The 27,202-nt window shown below is 42.5% G+C and overlaps 3 protein-coding genes and 1 pseudogene across 3 annotated transcripts; 1 reads left to right on the top strand and 3 right to left on the bottom strand.

Annotated features, from left to right (window-relative positions):
* Window positions 1–195: 195 nt before the first annotated feature.
* LOC125347683 lies at window positions 196–1,849 on the bottom strand (annotated as a pseudogene).
* A 3,322-nt stretch (window positions 1,850–5,171) lies between these two features.
* LOC125347684 (olfactory receptor 19-like) lies at window positions 5,172–9,429 on the bottom strand. The gene is made up of 2 exons (XM_048340662.1): window positions 8,379–9,429; window positions 5,172–5,212 (listed from the first exon to the last, which is right to left on the bottom strand). The coding sequence occupies exons 1-2, from the start codon at window positions 9,292–9,294 to the stop codon at window positions 5,172–5,174; spliced, it is 957 nt and encodes a 318-aa protein (XP_048196619.1). The 5' UTR covers window positions 9,295–9,429.
* An 8,955-nt stretch (window positions 9,430–18,384) lies between these two features.
* LOC125348796 (olfactory receptor 7A10-like) lies at window positions 18,385–19,332 on the top strand. Its single transcript, XM_048342336.1, has one exon. It carries the CDS (start codon window positions 18,385–18,387, stop codon window positions 19,330–19,332), a length of 948 nt encoding a protein of 315 aa, XP_048198293.1.
* Window positions 19,333–25,941: 6,609 nt separating this feature from the next.
* LOC125348797 (olfactory receptor 7A10-like) lies at window positions 25,942–26,862 on the bottom strand. Its single transcript, XM_048342337.1, has one exon. It carries the CDS (start codon window positions 26,860–26,862, stop codon window positions 25,942–25,944), a length of 921 nt encoding a protein of 306 aa, XP_048198294.1.
* Between the last annotated feature and the right edge of the window lie 340 nt (window positions 26,863–27,202).

Below are 27,202 nucleotides of genomic sequence, written 5' to 3' on the forward strand. Positions count from 1 at the left end.
ACAAAAAACAAAAAAGTTACCAAAGAATGCACAAAATTAATGTTTATTCCACCTTTGTGTCATATTCCTGGATCCTTCACCAATGTTACATGAGAAAAGACAAAAGCAAAACAAATGAAAAACTGAAATCAGAATCACTAATGTTATCAAGTAGGGAAACAAATAAATTAAAATCTAGCAGCCATCAGCAAGAGTTCAGCAAAGATACTGCTGTAAAAAGAAACAAAGAAAATCGCTAGAAAACTGTATGCATCATATTCTTTCAAACCAGCAAAATATGCTCCTGCATAAAATGGAACATAAACAGATTTTTTTCCTAGTAAGGTATAGAAATGTAAGTTCTGTTTGAGTATTGTGGATGGGCAAATGTGTTTGTAATGGTAATTCTACTAGGCTTTTACAGAGTGAGCCAGGAACACATTTATAGATTCTGGGGATGATGTGTACTATAATTCTTTGATTGATATAGTGGACACTCTAGCAAAAGTTTTAAAAAAAATGAACACAGAAGTACAAGACAAAGGCGAATGAAACTTCTCTTATATCTTAGTAACATTTAGATGGAATCAAATTTAAATGCAGTCCACTCTGCTTTGATGAGGCTTTGGTTCCGCTCCCAATCTCGATTGCTTGACGCAGTCTCCTATGAGAACACTCAGAAGAACAACAAACTTATTTTTTTTTTTTTGGCTCAGGGCCTGAGCACTGTCCCTGGGTTCTTCTTGCTCAAGGCTAGCACTCTGCCACTTGAGCCACAGCGTCACTTCTGGCCGTTTTCTGTATATGTGGTGCTGGGGAATCGAACCCAGGGCCTCATGTATACAAGGCAAGCACTCTTGCCACTAAGCCATATCCCCAGCCCCCAACAAGCCTATTTTTAGTGGTGGAGCCGCTCTTAGTAGCTGTGTCTGCATGGGACTGATAACCAATCACTATCTTTGGAGGAAGTCCTAACCTTTCCTTGTATACCCTCCCTATGTGTGTAACAGCCTCTCTGTTTTCACATTCAGTAGTCCATATTGCCTTTAGCTCTAACGTTAACAACAGCTCCACAAACATCATCACTGTAGTCATCGAAAGAGTCTCCAAAAAGGCACAGCAGTGTCTCTAGCCAAAAGCGATCGAGGTCACTTCGTCTCTGCTGTTTGGTCAATGTAATTAGCCATCGTCCTCCCCCTTTATTTCTCTCATCTTCCCACATAGGCTCAATACCATCCTTTAAAAGTGAGTGGTCACCAGAAAACAAAGGGGCATGATCTCACTGATATATGACTGTTAACAAAGGGAGACGGAGACAGTAGAGACCAAGTCTGTGAATACTGTATATGTTCTTGATACATTGTATATTGTATATATGTCTACCTGACCTAGAGAAGGGATAGAAAAACAGGAAGTAAGATATCACAAGAAATGTACACACTGCCCTACTATGTAACTGTACCCTTTTTGCACAACACCTTGTAAAAAAAATTGTGTTCAATTAATAAACAAATAAAAAAAATCCAGATTTTAAATACAAAAAAAAAAAGAAAGAATCAATAAAGGTAACTTCTAAAAAAAAAAAAAGTGAGTGGCCACATCCGGGCATTAAATTACTGGACAACTGGATATGGTTGTACAGAGCCCAAAAATCTTCAACAGTATCAAACTTAGAGATCAGTCGAAGGTTTGCTTGCCAAGTTTTGCTTTTATCATTTAAAAAAAAAAAACACACAGCGCCCATCTGTTCTGTAGAGGATGTTTAATATAGTGTTCTGGGTTAGCAACCTCCTGATTAGATTCTGTTTTCGCCTCTTCTGTAGGTGGGGGATTAGGAGTAAGGAGTGGTTTCCGGTTCCATGGTCGCCATCTTAGATCGATCTGATCGCACAACCGCTCAGGGAGGCTTCATTGGCTTAGCGGAGGTCTTTGGGCCGGCGGCGTGTGCGTTTATTTTGTGTTCTTTTCGCCTCCCACCATTTTCCCTCTTTTTTCTTTTATTCATTTGTTTTTTCTTTTACTTTCGGGAGGTGGCGGCGCTGGAGGGTGGTGCACGCGACCAACCCGGACCCCCGGGCTCTGCTAGCGCGGGCGGCCCCCCATCCCATTCTTGGTCTTTGTCTAAGAACTAAAAATGTTTAATCACTGTTTCTGCCCCACGGGCTCACACCTGTCATCCTGGCTACTCAAGAGACTGAGATCAATTGTGATTCCAAGCTAGGCCGGGCAGACTAGTCTGTGAGATTCTTATCTCCAGTTACCCATCAAAAACCCAGACGTGGAGCTTTGTCTCAAGTTACAGAGTGCCAGCCTTTGGACAGTGCCCAGGCACGAAGTCCAAACCCCACGATCAGCACCAAAAGAAAATGAAGAATAGTAGAGGAAACAAGTTGGATTCAAGTGCTTCCTACACAACTGTTTTAGACAAAGTGAAATTTAGCATTCATAACTAACTGAAAGAGGTTTCCCACAGTGAGGCTTGCTTATCTAACATGAGGCTCCAGGCTTACCTTGTGATCAAAGTATTGGTTTCTCTCTCCTGGCCAACACTGTAAATGATTTCCTCATTTTCTTTGTGACCTTTCTCTTGTCTTCCACTCTTCAACTATCCTGCTCTTTTCTTGTGGTTTTCAGTGCTCTTTCCTGTTTTTCTGAAGGAAGTCTCTCCTTTGTTCCCCAAACTCTTCTCATTCAGAGAACCAATGGAGAAAGTGTCTCCAACACCACCTGGAAATCCAAAGTAAATCAATGTATAAGAAATATACCTGCATAGCCACATTTACTACAACTATCTTCTTAGCCAAACTGTGGTATCAACAAAGCTGCCTGAAAATGATTGGAGATAGATAGATAGGTGATAGATAGACAGATAGATGATAGATAGATAGATAGATAGATAGATAGATAGGTAGATAGATAATCACAAATGATTATCCAGTCATAACAGAAAATGGATGGATCTGGAAGTCATCAGGTTGAATGAGAAAAATCCAAGCTCAAAAAGCCCATGTTGTCATTTGTGGAGTATAGACCTAGAAGGATAGAGTGATTGTAATGAGCCACACACTTAAAAGAGGAGGCTGTTTAGTGGGATCAGGAAGGGAGAGGGGGAAAAAGGGGATGTGCAGGACTAAACCATGACATATACATATATGTGTGTGTGTGTGCATGTACATACATGTATGTACATATGTATGTATATACATGTATGCACACATACATATACATGAGGAGCTAAAGACCTTAGAATGAAAGTAAATGTTGCAGTTTAGGAGACATGTCAAGAAAATTGCACACAAAATTTTAATAGCTGAGCAAAAGACTCCTGGGAAAAAATCAGAATGTCCTAAGTCAGAAGGCAAATGGAATAAGCAAGAAAACAAAGTCTAATTTTTTTTAAAAAATGGGCAATAGGTGGGGGCAGGAAAAAGTGGGCAAAATATCACTCCAGAAGTCAATAGGGAAATTGCAAACTAGGGTCTCCTGGGGGAAATGCTGATAAATACACCAGAGTGTACGAGCAAATGAAAATCCTGCTCCATCTCAGAAATAAGGAACACCCTAGAGCCACCACAGCTTCCTGGGGAGGTAATAAGCTCTTTTTTCTTTTCCACGTGGTGAGATACAGAGTTCCTTAGACAAATATTCTCCTTACACTGAAAATACTCTTTCAGTCCTCCTCTAATTGTGCTTCTATGGCCAATACTTGGCATTGTCAACACTGACCTGCATCGCTGAGTTCCTGTTCCTTCCTGGACCTGGTAGTAAACACATCAATGGACGCATCAAACAAGCAAGCAAGCAAGCAAGCGATCACAAGCCACACTTGGGTCTTGGCTGGGCTCCCTGTGATCTCTAGTAAATATTCTTGACAACTGTCCCATCGATTTTCTGCCAATACCTGCTGGGCTCAGACTCACCTATGTGGATTCGCTAAATAGAAAGTCTCCACTTGGAAAAATCAACAATCCTTTTTTAGATCATTTACTACACAGTGGAGACTAAGCTATACATCCAGGCAAAATAACAATGGGGGCTCAAGCGTCCGTCCACAAACTAGGGGAAGACTGAAATGGCTGTCCCATCCAGGCCAAGCTTGTTCACAGTTAAGATGATGTCAGAGGAGGGATTTATGGTAGGTCTGTTCATTACACTCTGTCTCTTCTTCTTATTCCAATTCTGAATGTATAATTCTCCCTAAGGGATGTGGCTCTGCCGAGAAGCAATTTTTTCCCCCTTCTTGATTTGCTGTTCCCAAGACACTTGGCTGCATGTAATGTAAAACAGTCTTCATTAATGTTCTTCCATGAACTCTTCTCACTTGCATCATTCTAAACTAATAGCCGTCCACAGCCCTCCACTAAGGGTTTCCAGAAGTCAAAGGATGCACAGCTGTACATCATCCGTTTCCTGGGCTCCCCAAACTCCTGATAGTTCAATAGAGTCATTAGCTGGATGCCAGTGAATCACACATGCCATTCTAGCAACTCAGGAGGTTGGGAACCGAAGACTGTGCTTCAAATGCAGCTGGGCAGGAAAGTTTGTGAGACTCTCATCTCCAATAATATATATATATATATATATATATATATATATATATATATATATATATATATATATATATATAAAAGACCAGAAATACAATTGTGGTTCAAGTGGCAGAGTACTAGCCTTGATTGAACTAACTGTGGGACAGCCACCACCAGGTCCTGAGTTCCAGCCCCAGGACCAACACACACACACACACACACACACACACACACACACACACACCTGATTAATCCTTATTTAAAGGGAAATCGTAAATCTGTATGTGTGTATGTATGTACTGACACTGGAACTTGAACTCAGGGCCAGGGCCCTCTCCCTAGGCTTTTCTACTCATAGCAGGTATTCTACCTCTTGCAGAGTTCTTCATGTGTGTTTGGAGCCTGCACAAAGGGGGTCTGAGAGGAAGCCCATGAGGTCAGTGTCCCTTGCCCAGGAATGTGTGGAGTCCTCTTCCCCATTACCACCACTGTCTCATAGCATCATGGGAAATTCTAGACTCACTTCCTGTCTCAAGAAACCTTTGTGATGTCACAGTGAACTTAGCCAATGAGAGAGCAAGGTGACAGTCACAACGGCCACCAACCACGGCCACTGAGGCTCTGCTCTGTGGTAGTGAATTACTATGAACTTCCAGGGAGTCCTTAGTTCACACATAAACTGCATAAAGAAGGTGGAATTCTACAAGGTGGTATGAAAGGAGTGCCATGGTACACAAATTTGGTTTGCTTGCCAAGAGGCAGGTACACAACAGAAAATGGAGTTTTCGCAATGAAGTCAACTTTATTGGAGATTGGAGTCATGACTCGGTTTGGAGAAAGCGCCAGGGACTGAATTCAAGGCCCAGCCTCAGACCAAAAGAAAAAAGAAAAACAGCTACTGATGCTGACATCTGAAATCCTAAACTGATTACTGAGGAGCAGGGAACATTGCTGGTGGAGAAACCTCAGAACTCACACCTTCACTTGTACTCTGGACTTCAGTTAATTATGGGATGACAATCACATCCAGCAAGGTCATGAAATACAGGGCAAGGTCATGAAATTATTATCTGGGAAGAATGCCCACATAGTCATATTCATTGAAATGTTGAAAGTAGCCAAGATAGTCATGCCACAATGTTTACATTAATGATGAACAACGGATAACAGTGCATCGATAAAAACTGAATAGGAGCTGGGTGCTGAGTTCAAACCCCAGTACACATACACACACACACACACACACACACACACACACACACACACACAAAATTCAGCTTCAAAAGTTGGACCTTCTCATATCCTATGTAAATATCCCATCTGTGTTCTCACCTCCAGCTCCCTGTTACTCTCAGGGCAAGAAAAAATGACATTTTTCCTTCTACTCATTGCCTAGATAACAAGGGCCATCTGCCCAACACAGTATCAAACAGGGCTTCAGAAACATACATCTACTGCTAATGCTCAGTCTGTCTACTTGTGTAGATTACTGTTTTTTTCTTTGCTCTTTAGCATACTCATGAAGTTCATTCTATTTGTGGTATTTCTGGTTCTCAAAATATGGGCAAGGCTTCTATCTCTCAATAACACCACTCAGAAAAAAATAAGATAATACCACACAGAAAAAGTGAATTCAATTAATTCAGAGATTTATGTCCATAGTTGTTCAGTTTACATACATGAAAATGTGAAACCCTCCTAATTACCCCCAATCAGGAGAGAGAGAGAGAGAGAGAGAGAGAGAGAGAGAGAGAGAGAGAGAGAGAGAGAGAGAGAGAGAGAGTGTGTGTGTATATACCAATCCTGGGGCTTGAACTCATGGTCTGGATGCTGTCCCCTGAGCTTTTGTGCTCAAGGCTAGTTCTCTACCATTTTGAGCCACAGATGCACTTCTGACTTTTTTGGTGATTAATTGGATATAAGACTTTGCTGCCCTGGCTGACTTTGAACTATTGCTGTCAGATCTCAGCCTCCTGAGTAGCTAGGATTACAAGTGTGAGACATAGGGGCTGTGAATATGGCCCAGTGGCAAGAGTGCTTGCCTCACATACATGAAGCCCTGGGTTTGATTCCCCAGCACCACATAAATAGAAAACGGCCAGAAGTGGTGCTGTGGCTCAAGTGGCAGAGTGCTAGCCTTGAGCAAAAAGAAGCCAGGGACAGTGCTCAGGCCCTGAGTCCAAGGCCCAGGGCTGGCAAAAAAACAAAACAAAACAAAACAAAAAACAAGTGTGAGACATTGACACCAGACTCAGAGAGGAATTATTAAACAAATGAGAGCCTCAATAAATAGGAAGGATGTGTGTTTCAATTATATAATGGAGCCTTTGAACAGTTTTTAAAGGGAACACCCTTACAAATGCTTACAATTAAGTAATACATTCAAAGCTTAAAAATCATATCTGTGTCATCATAATTGTATGAGAAATTTTATTTTTAGGAAACACTGGAGCAAAACGCTTCAACGGATAATGTAGATTGGGATGGAGTTGTTTTGGTTTTCATCCCTGAGGCCAAGCAGAAGGACTGTTTAAGAAAACAGCATTTCTTTGAGGCAGTACTGCAAGTGGCACTCAGGCCTCAGGCTCGCCCAGCTCGTGGGCTTGCTGGTGCTCTTCCCTGTGCCATGCCTTCAGCTGTTAAGAAATCATTTGAAATTCACACGGATAACAAAGCATGGGAGGTGGTTGAGGAAGGAGAGCTGAGCCCTGAGTTCCACTGTGAATGTTCTGAATATCGGGGCTGAGGAGAAAAGATGACCATGGAGAACGCAGGGTCACAGGGGAGTGGGAGTGACAAGGGCCTCCTTTCATGCAGAACAAAAGGAAACTCTAGATTTCTACATTTTGGACCCCTAAGGCATTTGGGGAGATTCTTTTTCCTGTTTCATTTTCTCTCAGAAATCTATTTTGTCAAGACATTGCTTAGAGAGGCAACTTCTCAGAATATTATTTCTTTTTAATTGGATTGCTCACTACAATTGCACACATTGGGTGTAGCCATCACAAAATAGACACTGACATCAGTGGTCATACATCATATTCATAAACCATTTTATTAAGTGTCAACTCATTTAAGATAATAAAACAAAGCAAAGTAAATGTACACTTATTATTTGTACAGATTTATGGGGGTGGAGTGTGATTTTTTTTTTTTGAGTAATTGGAGATGAGAGTCCCACAGGCTTTCCTGCCCAGGCTGGCTTTGAACTGCAGTTCTCAGATCTCACCCTCCTGAGTAACTAGGGTTAAATGTGTGAGCCACTGCCTCCCAGCTCGAGTGATTTTTTTGAGATAAAGATATGCATATGTGCAGAAAGAATGTAATAATCAAATCTGAGTTTTTAGTGTATTCTCTCAAACATTTGTTGTTTCTAGTTTCCAGTGATCAGTAACATTCTAATCCTTTTATTCCAGTTATTACAAAATATGCACTATGGGCTGGGCACTCGTGGCTCACACCTAAAACCTGAGCTACTCAGAAGGCTGGGATCTGAGGATCACAAGTCAAAGCCAGCACAGGCAGAAAAGTCGGTGATACCCTTATCTCCAGTTAACCAACAAAATGCTGGAAATGTATGGAGGTGTGACTCAAGTGGTAGAGTGCCAGTCTTGAGTAAAAGCACTAAGAGGTAGCACCCAGTCCCTGAGTTCAAGCCCCAGTACTGGCAAATTGTATTACTAAATTGTATGAAGAAGCTGAAATGAGAGAAATACAAACTCCAGGCTAAAGGGGAAGGAATGTTTGCCATCCACTACCTGATAAGGAAAATAAAATTCCCCCAGCCTGCTCCTGAATCTTTGAAAACTGCTATCACCAACAATTCAGTCTATGTAGTGTGTACCATGTGCATTTGCATATTGTCTGCCTCTAAGAATTTGTTCAGCGCCCTCTTGAGGTCTTTGTTCCTCAGGCTGTAGATGAAGGGGTTCAGCATGGGGGTGACCACGCTGTACATCACCGAGGCTGTGGCAGTGGAGTGTGAGTTTTGGGTCACCGCAGAGCTGAGGTACACACCCAGGAGCGTCCCATAGAACAAGGAGACCACGGAGAGGTGAGATGCACAGGTGGAAAAGGCCTTGTACTTGCCCCGAGCTGAGGACATGGCCCGGACGGAGGACACGATCTTGGAGTAAGAATACAGAATGCCAGCAAAGGGAAAACAAGCCAAAAACACAGCTGCTAAATAGATGACCAAATCATTAAGAAAGGTGTCGGAGCAGGCGCTGTGCACCACCTGGTTGAGTTCACAGAAAAAGTGGGGAATTTCTGAGTAGGCACAGAAGGACAGCCGCAGCACCATTGCGCTTTGTAAGATGGAATGCAAGACGCTCACCACCCAGGACCCCAGCACCAGCCACACACAGAGCCAGGGGCTCATGATGACTGCGTAGTGCAGGGGGTGACAGATGGCCACGAAGCGGTCATAGGCCATCACCGTCAGCAGAAAGATGTCCAACACTGAAAATAGTAGGAAAAAATACATCTGGGTGATGCAGGATTTATAGCTGATGGCCCGGCTGTGGGTCTGGATGTTGAGCAGCATCTTGGGGACGGTGGTGGAGGTGATACAGACATCCACGAAGGACAGGTTGGCAAGGAAGAAGTACATGGGTGTGTGTAGACGGTGGTCAGAGATGGAGGCCATGATGATGAGCAGATTCCCAAGCACGGTGAGCAGGTACATGGACAGAAAGAGTCCGTAGAGGAGGGGCTGCAATGTGGGGTCCTCTGAAATTCCCAGAAGAAAGAATTCTGAAATCTGACTGTCATTCTCTACTTCCATGTGGTTTGTTCTAACAACAAAGGAGAAATAACGTCACACAGGCCTTCGACACCAACCTGAAGGAAAGGCTACCTACTGGCTATATTCTGCAATAGCAACACCAGTTCCATAGTTGTCTGTGTGAATTCTCTCCCAATCAGGAAATACACTTACCACCTCTATTTGGGAAAAATAAAAATAAAAATAAAAATCTCAGGCTGGGGATATGGCCTAGTGGCGAGAGAGCTTGCCTCGCATACATGAGGCCCTGGGTTCGATTCCCCAGCACCACATATACAGAAAACGGCCAGAAGTGGCGCTGTGGCTCAAGTGGCAGAGTGCTAGCCTTGAGCAAAAAGAAGCCAGGGACAGTGCTCAGGCCCTGAGTCCAAGGCCCAGGACTGGCCAAAAAATAAAATTAAAATAAAATAAAATAAATAAAAATCTCATTCTCAACCTTTCCTCTAGAGGTCATATATTTTAAAACAACAACAACAACAAAACAACATGATTCCTTTTGTGCATTTGAGGAATACAATTTCATGACAATTATCTTGCAACTAATTTCTAGGAAATAAAAGGTGTGTGTTTACAAAAGATGTTAAGCTGGGCACTGGAAGCTCACATACCCCTTGTCCTACTGTGATCCTCAGATCACAGTACAAAGCCAGCCTGGTCAGGAAAGTCTATTACACTCATATCTCCCATTAACCAGCAGAAAAAGCCAGAAGTGAAGCTGTGGCTCAAGTAATAGAGCAACAGCCTTGAGCAAAAAGCCAAGTGAGAGTTAAAGACCCTGAGTTCAAGCCCAAGGAATAGCATGCATGCACACACGTGTATGTGTGCACACACATGCACTATATATACACACATACATAATGTGTGTGTGTGTGTGATGCACATTTACCTTGGGGGAAGGATGAGGGAGAATGATGAAGGGAATCTGAGCTAGGTATGTTGTATATTGTATACTGATGTGTGAAAAACACATGAACACTAAATCAGATTTAAAATTGAGTGCTTTCACTTGCCTTCATGATAATAAAATCATCAAAAGAAGTTTTCTTTCTGCGCACTGGTGGCTCATGCCTGCAATCCCAGCTACTCAGGAGACTGAGATCTGAGGACCGTGGTTCGGAAGGCAGCCTAGGCAGGAAAGTCCATGAGACTCTTACCTCCAGTAAACGACTCAGAAAAAGCAATATGTGGTGCTGTGGCCCAGCTGGTAGAGCACTAGCCTTGGGCAAAAAGAGTCTCAGAGACAGCACACAAACCCTGAGTTCCAACCCCAGGACTGGCAAATAGAAATAAAAATAGAAGACGTCCTCTCTTACTTAGCTCTGATCTTCTCAGCAGATGGGCTCCTGGTTTCTCCTCGGCCCCAGTGAACCCGAGCCTCCTTGGATGTGCTCTACTAACACTGAAGCCTCCCTAAGTCTCTCCAGCTGTCTTCCACCTGGGCTTTCCCTGCCACCTCTTCACTGTCAGTGAGGACAAGGCCAATTGACACATCCACTGAATGGACCAAATACACAAAGCAAACTACCACAGCCAGCTCCCAGCTCCATGCTCAGTTGGACTGAGTGTTGGATGGCCTTAGGTAAATGTTCTGAATGCCCAGAACCTGCCCCTGCAGCACACAGTGAGCTCACCTGGGTGGATTCTAAACAGAGGCCTCCACGTGATTCTCAGCCCCTTTCTGCAGGTGGTCACCGATGGAGACCTAAGATGGGAAGCAAGCAGGCCCCATGCAATGAGGATGCATCTGCTAAGGGACAATAGCAGGGAGGTATTTAGAGCTGGCTGTGTCAGCACACTGGGCATGCTTCCCTCTTGTGATTCCAGCCTTGAGCACGCACAGCTTTTCCCTTTGGGATGTTTTGCTGCACAGAAAATAATTTCATCTGGCTGCTTCTTGGGTCCTGTGATAGCAGGTGAAGTGTCAGGTGAGGGAGTCTTTATTACCTTTTTTTTTTCCCCTTTCCATCTCCATTCATTGAGTGGCTTCAAAAGGTCTAACTTCCTAACACTTTTCCCAACCCTTGATTAAAGGTGTCTGTAAACGCTAATGTTCTTGACTTGGTGATGGCTGGCCTGCCCAAAGCATTGACTATGTTCTGGACACCATTTCTGATATTTTCAAGAAAAATTATTTATAGTCCTTCACCAATGATCCCTTGAGATGGTAATAATAATTAATACAATCCTTGACTAGATGTTATTTTTTCCCAAACAATTAAAATATCATGTTTATAGAATATGTTAAAGAGCTGTGCTTAGTCAAGTTTTTATAAACCCTTTTCTAAAGCAAAGTGATAAGTGACAAGATGATACAGAATCCCATGGTTGTGGACAAGAGCTTGAGATTTGCAAAGAAAAGGAATTGTGCAGTTAACTTTCAATAAAAATCATTCTTTGTGGTTGGCACTATTTTGAACCTCATGATACATTCACACAAATTCAGGTTGGAATGGTTTTGTGATTGGCTCAATTGGGTGCCCTTGGGTGTTCAGATCTCAATGGGTGCATTTTATTCTTTTGTTGTGTGTTTGTTGGTCATGGGGCTTGAACTCAGGGCCTGGGTGCTGTCCCTGAGCTCTTTTGCTCAAGGCTAGCATTCTATCACTTTCAGCCACAGTGCCACTTCCTGGTTTTCTGGAGATACGAGTCTCATGGTCTTTCCTGTGGCTTTGAACAGTGATCCTCAAATCTCAGCCTCCTGAGTAGCTAGGAGTACAGGTGTGAGCCACCAGTGCCTCGCTTTAATGGGTACATTTTAGAGGAGACAGAAATATTCAGACAATAATCACCATGAACAACTAATGTAGCTAATAAAATGAATCTTTTCTATGACCAAGATTTAAAAAAATGTGAACAATAAAAAAGAAATCTTCAGATGATAACGAGCAGAAAAACCATGAGGGCAAAAACAGCATGCATGAATATAGAAAGCAAAACAGACATTCAGTTTTTCTTCTTCTTTCTTTTCTGTCAGTTATGTCAGTTTTTCTGTCAGTTATGAATTCAAGGCCTGGACACTGTCCCTGAGCTTTTTTGCTCAAGGATAGTGCTCTACCACTTTGAACTACAGCTCCATTTCCAGTTTTCAGATGGTTGACTGGAAATAACAGTCTCTCAAACTTTCCTGCCTGGGCTGGTTTCAAACCTTAATGTGCAAAATTCAGCCTCCCGAGAAGCTAGGAGTATAGGCATAAGCCAACAGTGCCTGGCCTTTTTCTTCATTTTTATGCTTTAATTGTACAAAATAGCAGGTTTCATTACGACCATTTCACACGCATGCTATGTATTTTCAATTCCCTTATCTCTCCTTAACCTACCATGTTCCACTCACTTGTCCCTACTGAGGATCTGTTTGCACCTCTTTGTCTGGTATTTGCTCATTTCCCTGTTGTTGGTGTTTGTTGATGGGGAGCTGCTTGCTGGCTTTCAGAGGAGTTACGTTGCTTTGCTGTTTCCTAGCTCGTGTTTCTTCACTGGGATTTGTATATCTGGTCAAGCCATGTTCTCATCATCTTCCATCTATCAGCTGAAATATTCTCAGTGTTCAAGTAGAGCACCCAGGAACAAGGTTCAATTTCTTATCACTGGGCTGGGGTTACAGCTCAGCAGCTAGCTAAGCATGTACCCGCATGCTCAGAGCACTGGACCTAATTCCCAGCACTGTGTTGACTGGCCAAAAAAAAAATCACTTAGAATCCAGAACAAGGGTCAACTTTCTGATCCTAGGCTGCCTTTCCAACAGAAGCTTCACCCCTGAGAGCTTTGGCCACTAGGAGCTTTTTAGTCTGTTGGACAAACAGGTCCCCTGGCCTCTCCATTTGTGTTGCTAGGGAGAACAAGTATTCAAATCGAGGGGCTACACCCCAATGACAGGGGTCCTTCCCAGAGTCTACCATATTTCAGTGACTACATTTGTAGTCCCCCTTGCATCCCACCCAACATGTTTCCTTATAGAGTTATAGGCCAATTCTAGCTCATTTTTCTTAATACATGTAATGTATAGATTGGAATTGCAGGCAAGTCTGTGATGATTTTTCTTGCCAGGGTCACACCTGGGCTGAATCAATCTACTCTGCGACTGAGTTTGCATCTGTAGCTCAGGAACCTCCTAGAGTATCCATCACAGCATTGGCGGGATTCTGTTCCTGTGTGGATGTGGCTGAGGGCCGGCACTAGGAACTGCCCTCTGTTTCTAGCTTTGTGGGCTTCTCACAGTATGTTGGGTCACTAGACATGGCCAGGAGGACAATCGAGACATTGCCATGTTCCAAGCAGTCCCCATCTGCATGATGCTTCCATTCTGACAGAACGCTTTTGTTTCCTCTGAGTCATCTGTTGACATCCAGTCTACCAATGGGCCCCCTTCCCTTAACCATCCTGAACCCATTTGTGCACAAATAGGTTGAGATTCCTTCTAGCACTGACTGCAAAAAGTAGAAAATAAATCAGAGAATTCTTATGTTGTTAAGACCAGGAAAAAAAAACTTAAGAAAAGAGAGAGAAGAAAGAGTAGTTGCTGGTGGCTCATGCCTGTAATCCTAGCTACTTAGGTAGCCAAGATCTGAGGATTGTGAATCAAAGTCAACTTGGTCAAGAAAGTTCAGGAGATTCTTACCTCTGATTAACCATCAGAAAACCAAAAGTGGTGCTGTGGCCCAAAGTGGTAGAGTGCTACCCTTGAGCAAAAAAGCTTAGGGACAGCACCTAGGCCCTGAATTCAAGTCCTATGACCAATGAAAGGAAGAAAGAAAGAAAGAAAGAAAGAAAGAAAGAAAGAAAGAAAGAAAGAAAGAAAGAAAGAAAGAAAGAAAGGAAGGAAGGAAGAAAGGAAGGAAGGAAGGAAGAAAAGAAGGAAGGAAGGAAGGAAGGAAGGAAGGGAAGGGGAGGGAAAGAAGGAAAGGAAGGGAAGGAAGGCAAGACCGAAAAAAATTAAATAAAAAATCAGGACAATGTGTATGAAAATATCTTAATAAGACTCCCATAATTATGTAACTTTTTAAAAATAATAATGATAATGAAATGACAAATCATATCTTGTGTTAGAAACAGAAAAATTCTACTTGTTTTGGAAGAGATTCCATGTAATAAACTTCTGTTCGTTGGCTGATTTTTTGTTTTGTTTTTTTACATCATGATATCATAGAACATCCCAAATTGAATAGGTGTAATGCAATTTCTGGATATGAGTGTGTGTGCTCTCAAACCCCAAGAGAAGGCCAAGGAGAGGAGGGACACCTGGGACCTGCTCAATAATGGTTCGTCAGGCTCAGACTGTGGAGAAAACTTTCATTGAGATGTTAGGAGGTTAGGTCTCTGGAAGTCCAAAGACTCATGGGGAAAGACTCTTGCTCTCTCTCCCTCACTCCCCTGAGGTCCCTTGGGACCAGAGGGTTGGCATGGAAAAAATCAGTGAGCAGAGCAAGGTTCTATAGGGACAAGGTGAATTCAGGTGTGCAGGTGTGGAATAGCCAGAAAGAAATGCTCATAATGAATAGACACCCAGAGCTGTAGAAGGCTCCCCAGATATGATATCTAAGTGTGAGCAACCTCCCTCCCGACAGGACACTCTCATTTCTTTGGGGATGATCCTCAGATAGGGGCTGATGCTTGAATATCTTCCTACTATCTCGTCTGGCTTCCAAGGAGGAATGAAGATTTTCAGGTAGAGACCCTCACTTGAGAAAACCCACACAGGTAAGTCCAAGAACCCAGCTGGTGTTGCAGGATAGCTTCAGAGAGATGGAAGGCAAGAAGATAAAAATATTTACTGAATGTCACCTTAGGAGTCATGGCAACCTAGCCTAGAGCAGAGAGAAGGTTGTGGCTCTTGGTTTACTTGTTTGATTAAGTCAACCATGTGTTTGTTGTCAAGGCCGGTGCTCTACCACTTGAGCCACACTTCTACTTGTGGATTTTTGGTGATTAACTGGAGATAAAAGTTGCACAGACTTTCCTGACCTGGTTGTTTTTGAATTGTGATCCTCAGATCTCAACCTCTTGAGTAGCTAGGATTACAGTCATGATCCAGCAGTACCTAGCTTGGTAGATTCTTTTGTGTTTGAATTTTTATCTGATTCTTCCCTTTGACTCTGTTTCTCTAATCTGGGTGTTCAGACTGTTCTAGCCACCAAAGTATATGGTTCCTCTGTCTTTTGTAATAAAAAATGTTTGATGTCTTGTTATTCTACTAGTCTGCAAAGGAATATGCAAATAGTTGGAATGTAGCCAGAAACAAAGGCATGTTTTCTGTCTTTGAACTGCTCAGGAGCCAACTGAAATAGCTAGATGTTTCCCCCCTTAAAAATATTTAATTTTTGTCTTTCTCTGTCCCTCTGTTTCTCAATTTCTCTCCCCCTAAATCTTTCTCTCTCCCTCTTTCTCTCTCTGTCTGTCTCTCATGAGCAATTTTTTGTCTTCTTCATTGCTTTTGAGTGTTTATTAGAGAATGGAGATCAGGCTTATACTAGGCCAGCTTTCTACTACAGAGCTACATCCCAGCCTATTTTTTCAATGTTTCTTAAAACACAGTATAGAGAATAGCTATGAGAATATTCATATGTACATTGTATATACTTACATATTATAACACACACACATACACACACATATCTTCAAGGTTAAATGAGAAATCTGCAGCCTAGGATTTCTGGGCCCAATTCATGCCTCCCTTTGAAGAAACACAATTTTCAACGGCCTGCACTGTGTCCTTTCCTTGATAGTAGTGACTGTGCAAAGACCATAATATTTACATGTCACCGAGGGCCCCCAGTATGCATTGTGTTTTCAGGTGGTAAGTGGGCACCAGCAGGATGAGGAAAGGTGAATGGAGAGAGTGAAGGAGGGTGAATATGGTGATCACAGTCTGGTAGTAAATCTAAATCTCCATGTCTTCCTATTTGTGACATCACATGATATCCTGGGATTCAATTATTGTCTAAATCTATATACATATTTGGTTTGAAAATCCAGAGTCTCAGAACAATTTGATAGAGAAGTGGTAAATGAATAGTGGGTTCTTGAAATTAAAAAAAAAACAAAGCAATATAATATATACATATAAACATTGTGTAAATAAGAGGGAAGGGGATGAGGGACAGCAAGGGATGGGGTTAGTTTGATTGGAATATGTCATATGCATGTATCAAAATGTCATAGTAGGGGGATGGGAATATGGCCCAGTGGCAAGAGTGCTTGCCTCATATACATAAAGCCCTGGGTTCGATTCCTCAGCACCACATATATAGGAAAGGCCAGAGGTGGTACTGTGGCTCAAGTGGCAGAGTGCTAGCCTTGAGCAAAACGAAGCCAGGGACAGTGCTCAGGCCCTGAGTCCAAGCCTTAGGACTGGCCAAAAAAAAAAAAAAAATGTTATAGAAATGGATAAATCTGAGCCAGGTGCTGGTGGCTCACACCTGTAATCCCAGCTACTCGGGAGGCTGAGATTAGAGGACCAAGGTTCAAAGCCAGCCCAGGCCACAAAGTCTGTGAGACTCTTATCTCCAATTAACCACCAGAAAACCACAAGTAGTGCTGTGGCTCAAGAGGTAGAGCGCTAGCCTTAAGCTGAAGAGCTCAGGCACAGGGTGCAGGCCCAGAATTCAAACCCCAAAAGAAATGGATAAACCTGGACATAGTGAAATGAGCCAGGAGTGCAAGGACATAGGACACACATTTTTCCCTTCAATATAAATGTTAAACCTAAAATATGTAAACATATAAATTATATATTTGTGAATATATATTCAGATATCCATATATGAATACATATAGATCCATATTGATGAATACATGTTGACAGAAGATAGACAGATAGATAGATAGATAGATAGATAGATAGATAGATAGATAGATAGATAATCAATCTGACTAAAGTATAATTTGGCATGTGTAAGGCATCATGGTGAAACCTCTTTGAATAACTGACAAGTCATGTTATCAAAAAAGAATATGAAAGCAGAGCACTGGTGGCTCACGCCTGTCACTCTAGCTACTTAGGAGGCTGAAATCTGAGGATCACAGTTCAAAGCCAGTCCAGGCAGAAAAGTCCATGAGACTCTTATCTCCAGTAACCTACTCAGAAATAGCCAGAAGTGGCACTGTGGCTCAAGTGGTAAGGCACTAGCATTGAGCACAAGAGGCTCAGTGACACTGCCTAAGCTGAGTTCTAGCCCAAGATTGGTAAAATAAAATAAAATAAAAATATGAGGAAATTGAAATGTGTCTTGAGTGTTAGCATTACGGGGAAGTGGAAAGACAAATGGAAAGAAAGAGTGATTATAGTAAGAATAGTTCATATTTGTGTATAAAGATAGAACGAGGCTACTTGATGAGATGCCTTTGGGGAGGGGGAGGAAGGAGGAATGTCCAAGGGGAGGGGATTGTGAGCAAAAGCACTGAATATATCAGTGGACTTGTCAAGATGCCCCCCCCAAAAAAACCATGTGATATCAATTTCTTAAAATCTCTCCCTTAAACCATTAATACAGGCTAATAAAGAAAAGTTTCTGAAAAGCTCTGAGTGTCTAGATTGTAAGCAACAATGAGATCACTTTGCTCGCTATTTTCAGACTCTGGCTCATTCTCTAGTCATAGTGAACCTTGAACATCTGAATGAAGCGTCTTCCCCTGGGGCCTTGGCTGAGCAGACAATAGAGAATAATTCCCCAGTGGACTTCCTTCTTTCTATCTTCTGTTTTCCACAATAGCATTTTGTTGCAATCATTTCCTGCACGATCACTTCTGTAATGATGGTATTTGATTGTGTTTGCTGACATTACATCTCCCTCATTAGATTTGAGGATTTCACCACTCATTTTCTCAACAGTACACTGCAGCATACCCACAACTGAATTATAGTCTTCAAGTGCATGCAAGTATTACTGTCAAAACTTTCTTGACTACATGACCTCTTTGAGATAGGCTGAGTGGGACAGGAATGGCAAATCAGAGTTGGCAAAGAAGAGGTCCTAGCAAAACCCAAGGACAATAATAGTCTATAGACAGACTATAGAACATGCATACTTGTTTTCTTCATGCCTCTGTTGCATAATGGTGCCATTACTTTTTCTCTGTCTCAGTCACCGCAACTTCATGGGATCAGAGAATTACACACACATTTCAGAGTTTGTACTACTAGGAATTTCAGAAGATCCAAGATTGCAGCCCCTCCTCTACGGGCTCTTCCTGTCCATATACCTGATCACTGTGCTCGGGAATCTGCTCATCATCCTGGCCACTGTCTCTGACCCCCGTCTGCACACACCCATGTACTTCTTCCTCACTAACCTGTCCTTCGTGGACATCTGCTTCACCTCCACCACCGTCCCCAAGATGCTGGTAAACATTCAGACCCACAGCCGGGCCATCAGCTATGCAGACTGCATTGCCCAGATGTATTTTTTCATTTTCTTTATAGACTTGGACATTTTTCTGCTGACAGTGATGGCCTATGACCGCTTCGTGGCTATCTGTCACCCTCTGCACTACACAGTCATCATGAGCCCCCGGCTCTGTGTGTGGCTGGTTCTCATCTTCTGGGTCATAAATGTCCTGTATTCTATGTTGCAGAGCCTCATGGTGCTTCGACTTTCCTTCTGTACTCACATAGAGATTCCCCACTTTTTCTGTGAGCTGAACCAGGTGGTCCACAGTGCCTGTTCCGACACCTTCCTTAATGATGTGCTGATGTACTTTGCCACTTTCCTACTGGTTTGCTGTCCCCTCTCTGGCATCCTTTGTTCTTACTCTAAGATTGTGGCCACCATCTGTAAAATCTCATCGGCCCAGGGCAAGTACAAGGCCTTTTCCACCTGTGCATCTCACCTCTCCGTGGTCTCCTTGTTTTATGGCACACTCCTGGGTGTGTACCTCAGCTCTGCAGTGACCCAAAACCCATACTCGACAGCCACAGCCTCGGTGATGTACACGGTGGTCACCCCCATGCTGAACCCCTTCATCTACAGCCTGAGGAACCAAGACCTCAAGAAGGCGCTGAAAAGACTTTTTGATATGAAATCTCTAAAGGACCAACTTCACTGAAACTAAAGAAACCACCATGATTGCCAGACTCAGATCCTCGGGGTGAGACCTCAGATTCTGTGATAGATTCCTGGAATCAGAATTTGTTCCTTTTCTTTTACTCATAGGGTTTCTGTTTTTCTGGGCTTAGCATCAACACATAATCCAAACACAAAGCCCATGTTATTTTTTCCTTCTTTCTCTGTGATAGTCACATCCATTCCATTATTTTCCATTGTCTCAAACTCTTCCATCTATGGTTCAGAAGTATTTGTAAATTTCTGTTTCCCAAGAGCACAGTCCTTTAGGTGCTATATCTTCTCAGGTGGCATAACACTAAACACATTTCTTCTTTTACTAAAAGTTTTCATAATCTGTACTCTTGCGGAGGCAACTGTATTCAAAAATAGAGTGTTTGCGGTTGATAAAATTTCAAAATATTCTACAGAGTAAAACAAAATATATGGTACTTCTGCCAGTTATTGGCGGCTCACACCTGTAATCCTAGCTACTCAGTAGGCTGAGATTTGAGGATCACAGTTTAATGCCAGCCCAATCAGGAAACTCCGTGTGACTTGTATCTCCAATTAATCACCAAAAGGCCCTGAATTCAAGCCCTAGAACCAGCACCCAAAATAAATGGAGCTGGAGCTGGTTGCTACTCAAAGTTAAAATCTGGTTGCTACTCAAAAAAGTTAAAATCTGAGGATTGTTTTTTTTAATACAGCCTGAGTAGCAAAGTCTGTGACACCCCTATCTCCAATTAACCATCAAAAATCCAGAAGTGAAGCTATGGCTCAAGTGGTAGAACATCAACCTTGGAGGGGGGGGGGTGCTTAGGAACAGCACCCAAGCCCTGTGTTCAAAGCCCAGGACCAGCACTCAAAAAATGTTATTGGAAAAGAAATGAGCCACATGGGCCAATGAAAGGAATGAAGAGGCCAGAAATCAATCCACATGGATAGAAAATTAATTTTTGCATAGAAGAATTTAGAAATGGCATTGGAAGGTCAGTATCTTCAACCAAGTGTGGTGAGAAAATTTGATATCTTTTGATTTGATCAAAGATGTGAACCACTGCAATCCCATGAAAGACAAAAATCAGACTCAAGATGAATCAAAATTCTGAAATGCAAGGTCACAAACGTTCTAACTGCTCACAAAGTAAAATAAAACAAAATAAAAATATTAGGAAACTAGTATGGGTAGAAATATTTTGGATAAACACCAAAAGCATGAAAGCAAAAGTCAAAACAGACAAGTGGAAATTGCTGATCTTCTATCAACAGAGTAAGCCAACAACCTGCAGATCTAGAGAAATCGTTTACAATTTTCTTTTTGGTGCTGGAGCTTTAACTCAGGGCCTGGCCACTGTCTTTGGGCTTCTTTTTACTAGTGCTCTGCCACTTAAGCCACAGCTCCACCTCCAGTCTCTTTGGGGTCGTTTATTGGAGAAAAGAGTCTCACGGACTTTTCTGCCCAGGCTGACTTTGAACCACCACACTCAGATCTCAGCCATCTGAGTAGCTAGGATTACAGGTGTGATCCACTCATGCCCAGCTTTATTTATGAATTTTAATCTTACTAAAATGAATTCCAAAATTCCTAAGGAACATAAAAGCCACAACAACAATAATATATTCTGACTAGAATACAGTGGGTAAACACCACTAAGAAAGGTGAGTATCATCTATTTTCTTTCCAATACAGACTTTAAGAGGGTCATTGGAAAACAGGAAGGAAAACATTGAGAGGATGGAGGTGTAGGAATATTTGAGTGTTGGGTAGCAAGGGAGAGATGTTTAGCCCACCTTATATGCTTGTATATAAGTATATACCTTTTTCTTGCTATTCCTGGAGCTTGAATTCAGTGCCTGAGCACTCTCCCTGCTTATTTTTGCTCAAGGCTAGCACTCTACCACTTGAGCCACAACAGCACTTCCGGCTTTTTCTGTGTATGTGGTGCTAAGGAATCGAACCCAGAGCTTCATGCATGCTAGGCAAGCACTCTACCAGTAAACCACATTCCCAGCCCTATAAGTATATACTTTTTACACTTAGAATGGAAAAATGAAACCTACATATTGTACAGTTAATGTATACTAATAAAGTAACAAAAGGATTAAGAATGGTCATAATAGCTTTTTCCAATAAGAACACATAGAAATGGCCAGCAGATATAATAAAAAATATTTTCCACCTCACTAATGATCACACTCAAACACACAATGGGATAGCATCCCCCCACTCAGTGAGAGTGACAGATGGCAAGCCGAATGGAAAAGGTGCTGGTGGGCTGCTGCGATCGGTCAGAAGAATGCACATCCTGTTCTCCATGTGGCCTGGCCTTTGATCCACAGCATGTAGCAAACAAAACATACCAAGAAGGGCTGGGGATATGGCCTAGTGGCAAAAAGTGCCTGCCTCATATACATGAGGCCCTGGGTTCGATTCCCCAGCACCACATATACAGAAAATGGCCAGAAGTGGTGCTGTGGCTCAAGTGGCAGAGTGCTAGCCGTGAACAAAAAGAAGCCAGGGACAGTGCTCAGGCTCTGAGTCCAAGCCCCAGGACTGGCCAAAAAAAAAAAAAAAACAACAACAACAAACATACCAAGAAGGAGGAAGAGCAAAGAAAATGCTGGTAGGGTGTAAATGTACAGATTCATCACAGAGAACAGCATGGGGCCCCTTCCAAAGAACCAAAGAGAGACCTACCATAAGTCAAATCAAGCCACCCACTACTTGGTACAAAGCTGAAAGAAAAGAAATCATATTGACGAAGACCTGTGTGGCTCTCTTGCTAGGCTGCAATCGCTCAGACCCGTCATCTTAGCGACTCAGGAGGCTGAGATCTGAGGATCATGGTTCAAAGCCAGCTAGGGCAGAAAAGTCTGTGACACTTTTATCTCCAATGAACCACCAAAAAAGCCATAAGTAGTGCTGTGGCTCAAATGGTAAAGCACCTGCCTTGGACAGACAGCATTCAGGGACAGCATCCAGGCCCTGAGTTCTAGCCCTAGAACCAACACATGCACACACACACACACACACACACAAAATACATGTGTCCTCCGTGTTTATTTCGGAATTGATGCTAGTCAACCTTCTAAGATGCACAGCAAGGCTCACCAAGCACAACTCTTGCACAAATACCATGGAATACAAATAGTCCCAGTGAGGAATTTGAAGAACACTCCTGTAGACCTTGCGCTCCTACGTCAATGTCGATGTATGTCACAGAGGAATCTCTTTCAAATCCAGATTATGGCCAGGTACCAGTGCTTCACACCTGTAATCCTAGCTACTCAAGAGGCTGGGAAATAAGGATTGTGATTTGAAGCCAGCCCAGGCAGAAAAGTCCATGAGACTCTTACCACCAATTGGCCACCAGGAATGGAGTTATGGCTCAAGTGGTAGAGGGCTAGCCTTGAGCAGAAAAGCTAATGGAACAGCACCCAGGTCCTGAGTTCAGGTCCAAGTACTGGCACACACACACACACACACACACACACGCACACATACGTGCACACATGCACACACACAGAGTATATTTTGCTTAATTTATTTCATTTTTTATTAACATGTAATAGTTCTATATTTCAATGTGATATATCAACACCTGCCTAAAGGAATCAGAACATTGTGATTAGCTTTTCCCTTTTTTGTGCAGGTCTAGGGCTTGAACTCAGGGCCTGGGCACTGTCTCTGACCTTCTTTTGCTTTGAACCATGATGCTTCTATCTCAGCCTCCTGAGTAGCTAAGATTACAGGCATAAGCCACCAGCACCTGGATTTTTCTCTTCTTTTTACCCCTTTATATTGTCATAGTTCAAGCCTTCATTTCTATATGTTCATTATAGTCACATCTTCACATAGGTTGTAAGGATGATTAGCATATAAACATTTATAGAATAAAGAATACATAAAATATACAAGGTTTAGCATATTATAAAAATATCTTTATATATAAAGATATATATTGTTTCACATACATATAATAGAAATCTATCATATAAGTGTTTGTCTATATAAAGATATTGTGATTACAACATGGATAAGATACAGTTCAGAATTTCCAGGAAGCCACACTGTCGATGAATTGAAACACACAGTAAATCAGAGGCACTGAAAGGAAAGGAAAGCAAATACAGAGTTTGGGGTTGCATGTCATTCCCATTCTTTCGGAGATCACCTCCATAAATACATTTCCACGGCAACATCAACAGAAGGAATGCACACAGACTCTCCTTTGACGGTATGCCTTAAGTGTGCAAAATTTCATTCAGTAAACAATTTAAACAAGTCATAACATATACCACGTTGGATTCATCCAAAGTGAACACAATTGGTTAGAATAACAAAGGGTTGATGAAATACATAACTTCAGGGACTCTAAGACAGAATATCTGAGGGGTAGACCCAGGAGACAATCTGGGGTTACAATATGTAAAAGCAGAAAAACTGAAAGTATTGGATGACATAAGCCAGGCTTCTCCATCCTTACTCCCTGGCGCCGTGCAATCTGTAGGAACTGGGCCTCTCCCTCCTCCCTGGGAGACACCAGCATTCCTAGCATCCTTCAGGGCCTTCTCATGTCCCTGATCCTAAGAATGTAAATGAAAGGATTCACTGAGTACTGTAGCGCACATCACCAAGATCAGCAATAGTCGTAAAGAACAGCGTGGCTGCAAAACTAAAAACCCCAAGTTCACTGCTACTAGTTGGGTCCTAAATGTTCACACAGGCTCAAGTGCTTTGACCCCAGATGGACACTGTTGGGAGGCAGATGACCCTTTTGGGGGGAGGGGTCTATCGGAAAGGTTTGGGGTCATTTGGGAATGAATTCAAATAGGATATTAGGAAAGCATTATCTCTCTATGGCTTTTTCATTTCCTGGGCCATGAACTTGGTACCTTTTCACTTCCTTGGTCATGAACTTAGCATGTGCTTCACATCCTGGGTCATACCCTTAGCAGGTTTGTACTTCTGGGCATACGTGGACTGAGCAGCTTTTCTCCATCATGTGCTCCCTGGTATTTGTGACATGCTGTCTAACCACAGACACAAGGCCAACGAAATAACTTCCAATACTGTGAACCTAAATAAACATCTGCCATTTTGTTACAGTAATGGAAGTTGACTCATACATTGAGTGCCATAAAACCAGGTAAAATCCACAGATAGAAAGCGCGATTCTGGTCCTTTCTCCTGGCTGATGAAAGTCTTAGAACAAGGACAAACAACTGTGAATAAAAGAAGAGAATCACAGGAAGAGGAAAATACCCTAGGATAAGGGTCATAGAATACACCCCAGTGTTATTGATGACTGGATCAGATCTGGGAGCTTCAGTACTTCAGGTAGATCACAGAAAGTGTAAGATCATTATGTTTGTGCAGCCACGAGGGGGTGAAGATGTTTAGTTGTGTAAAGTCTCATGTCTAGATTTCCAAATTTCCATCTCTACCTCTCTGCGTCCCTCAGGCTCTCTGCTGCAGCCTTCCTAAAGATGCCAACATTGCCATTGTCCCAATTATGCCGAATTCATTATCCAACCTTCCCACATCAATCTGAAAAGCAAACTTCACCACAGAAAGCAGCATTTCACCTCCTTGTCCAGAATGATGTAAAGACACAGCTCATTTTCAGGCACACTGTATCTGTGTTAGGTGTGGGCTTATTGTACATGGTTTTGACCAGTGTGTTTAAAAAACAAAACAGAAACCACTGGGTGCTCGATCCATAATTCAGTTCCATTAGACTTGCTGATGTTGAAACTTTGCATCCTGAGATTTTGTTGGGTTTTTCCAGTGATGGCCTTGGGTGCATGTACTTAAAAATACCATGGGTTTACTCTGCCTGGTTTTATTGACGAAATCTTGCTAAGGCCATTCTAAGTAAATAATATGTAATGGAGTCGCATGGTTAAGCTAGGGAAAGTGGAAAAGAATTTTGAGTTCAAGAGGAAATGAAAAGCTTGGCACCAGAGGCCCATACCTGTCATCTCAACCAATCATGAGGCTGAGATCTGAGGATCGTGGTTCAAAGCCAGCCCAGACAGGAAAGTCTGCGAGATGCTTACCACCAGTGAACCACCAGAAAATGAGAAGCTGGTGCTGTGCCTCAAAGTGATAGAGTGCTAGACTTGAGCGTAAAAACTCAGAGATGACGCCCAAGCCCTGAGTTCAACATCCACCACCAACAACAAAAAAGGAAGACTACATGAGGCTTTAGTTTCCAAACTAAGTTTTAGACATAAATTGGAAATTTTGATGAATCTCATTAATAAAATTGTTTTGCATCATCCATCTCATTTGAAATGAAATTATTCTTAACATCAAGTTTACAAGATGAAGAAGAAATCCCAGGCATTTATGATTTAAAAATGGCAAACCTTTAGGAAGATTGGAATATAGTAATATGGACAGGAGTAGAACCCATACACAGGATAAAATTTAATTGAGAAAGTGTTGTATTTGAATTGTATAGAGAAGCTGAAATTGGAAAAAGAGAAACTGTAGAAATAAAATAGTATGGGACAACTTCCACTATCAAATCAAAAACAAACAAAAGAAATTCCACAGTGCCTACAATCATCACTCCTTCAGTCTCTGCACAAAAGATATTTTTCAGATATAAAGTCTTTTCAGTGCACTCTTGATGTCTTTGTTCCTCAGGCTGTAGATGAAGGGGTTCAGCATGGGGGTGACCACGCTGTACATCACCGAGGCTATGGCAATGGAGTGCGAATTTTGAGTCACCGCAGAACTAAGATACACACCCAGGACCGTGCAGTAAAATAAAGAGACCACGGAGAGGTGAGATGCACAGGTGGAGAACGCTTTGTACTTCCCCTCGGCAGATGAGATTGCACGAATAGAAGAAACTATCTTGGAATATGAATAAAGGATGCCGGCCAGGGGAAAGCACACTAGCAACATGACACCAAAATAGATCACCACGTCATTGAGGAAGGTGTCAGAACAGGCAAGGTGGACCACCTGGTTCAGTTCACAGAAGAAGTGCGTGATTTCCAAGTGTGAGCAAAAGGACAGCCTCAACACCATCAAGCTTTGTAAAAGAGAATCTGTGATGTTGATGAGCCACGACCCCAGCACCAGCCAGCCACAGAGCCAGGGGTTCATGATGACGGAGTAATGCAGGGGATGGCAGATGGCCACGAAGCGGTCATAGGCCATCACCGTCAGCAGAAAGATGTCCAGCCCTGAAAAGAGGACAAAAAAGTGTGTCTGGGTGATACATTCTTCATACGTGATGGCTTGGCTGTGGGTCTGGATGTTGAGCAGCATCTTGGGGACAGTGGTGGAGGTGAAGCAGACGTCCACGAAGGACAGGTTAGCGAGGAAGAAGTACATGGGGGTGTGGAGGTGGGGGTCAGAGGTGACGGCCAGGATGATGAGCAGATTCCCGAGCACAGTGATCAGATACATGGATAGAAACAGCCCGAAGAGAACAGGCTGCAACCTGGGGTCCTCTGAAATCCCCAAAAGTAGAAAGCCTGAAAGATGCGTGTCATTCTCTGGTCCCATGTGTTTAGATGTACCTGAAGGAAGGAAAAAAAAGGAGGGGGGAAAGAATTGAGTCAAGGGTGTATGTTGGACCCGGGAACGGCAACCGTAGTCAGGACATGGGGGATGCAAGGCGAGTGAACCAATGCATACTTTATTTCAGGAGGGCCAGGGTTTATATATCATTAGAAATCAACTCACAATTTTCAGGGCAAAGGTTAACACAGCATATTATCCATTATAACTACAAGAATTTGAGGAATGCCATTTCTGGGAGGAAGGACACTAACATAGAAGTTTATCTACTACAAAATTTTACTGCTTCGAAGAAAGTTTACTTATTTAGGGCTAAACTATTTAC

Source organism: Perognathus longimembris, chromosome 3 (genome assembly GCF_023159225.1).
Source record: "Perognathus longimembris pacificus isolate PPM17 chromosome 3, ASM2315922v1, whole genome shotgun sequence".
Taxonomy (NCBI): Eukaryota; Metazoa; Chordata; class Mammalia; order Rodentia; family Heteromyidae; genus Perognathus; species Perognathus longimembris.

What these genes read in the sequence shown, in the direction of transcription:
- LOC125347684 (XM_048340662.1), bottom strand. Translation starts at nt 9,294, where the DNA reads ATGGAAGTAGAGAATGACAGTCAGATTTCAGAATTCTTTCTTCTGGGA. An exon ending in GGCGCTGAACAAATTCTTAG is followed by an intron (nt 5,213 to 8,378) that starts AGGCAGACAATA and finishes TCATACCACCTT; the next exon opens with GTAGAATTCCACCTTCTTTA.
- LOC125348797 (XM_048342337.1), bottom strand. Translation starts at nt 26,862, where the DNA reads ATGGGACCAGAGAATGACACGCATCTTTCAGGCTTTCTACTTTTGGGG.
- LOC125348796 (XM_048342336.1), top strand. Translation starts at nt 18,385, where the DNA reads ATGGGATCAGAGAATTACACACACATTTCAGAGTTTGTACTACTAGGA.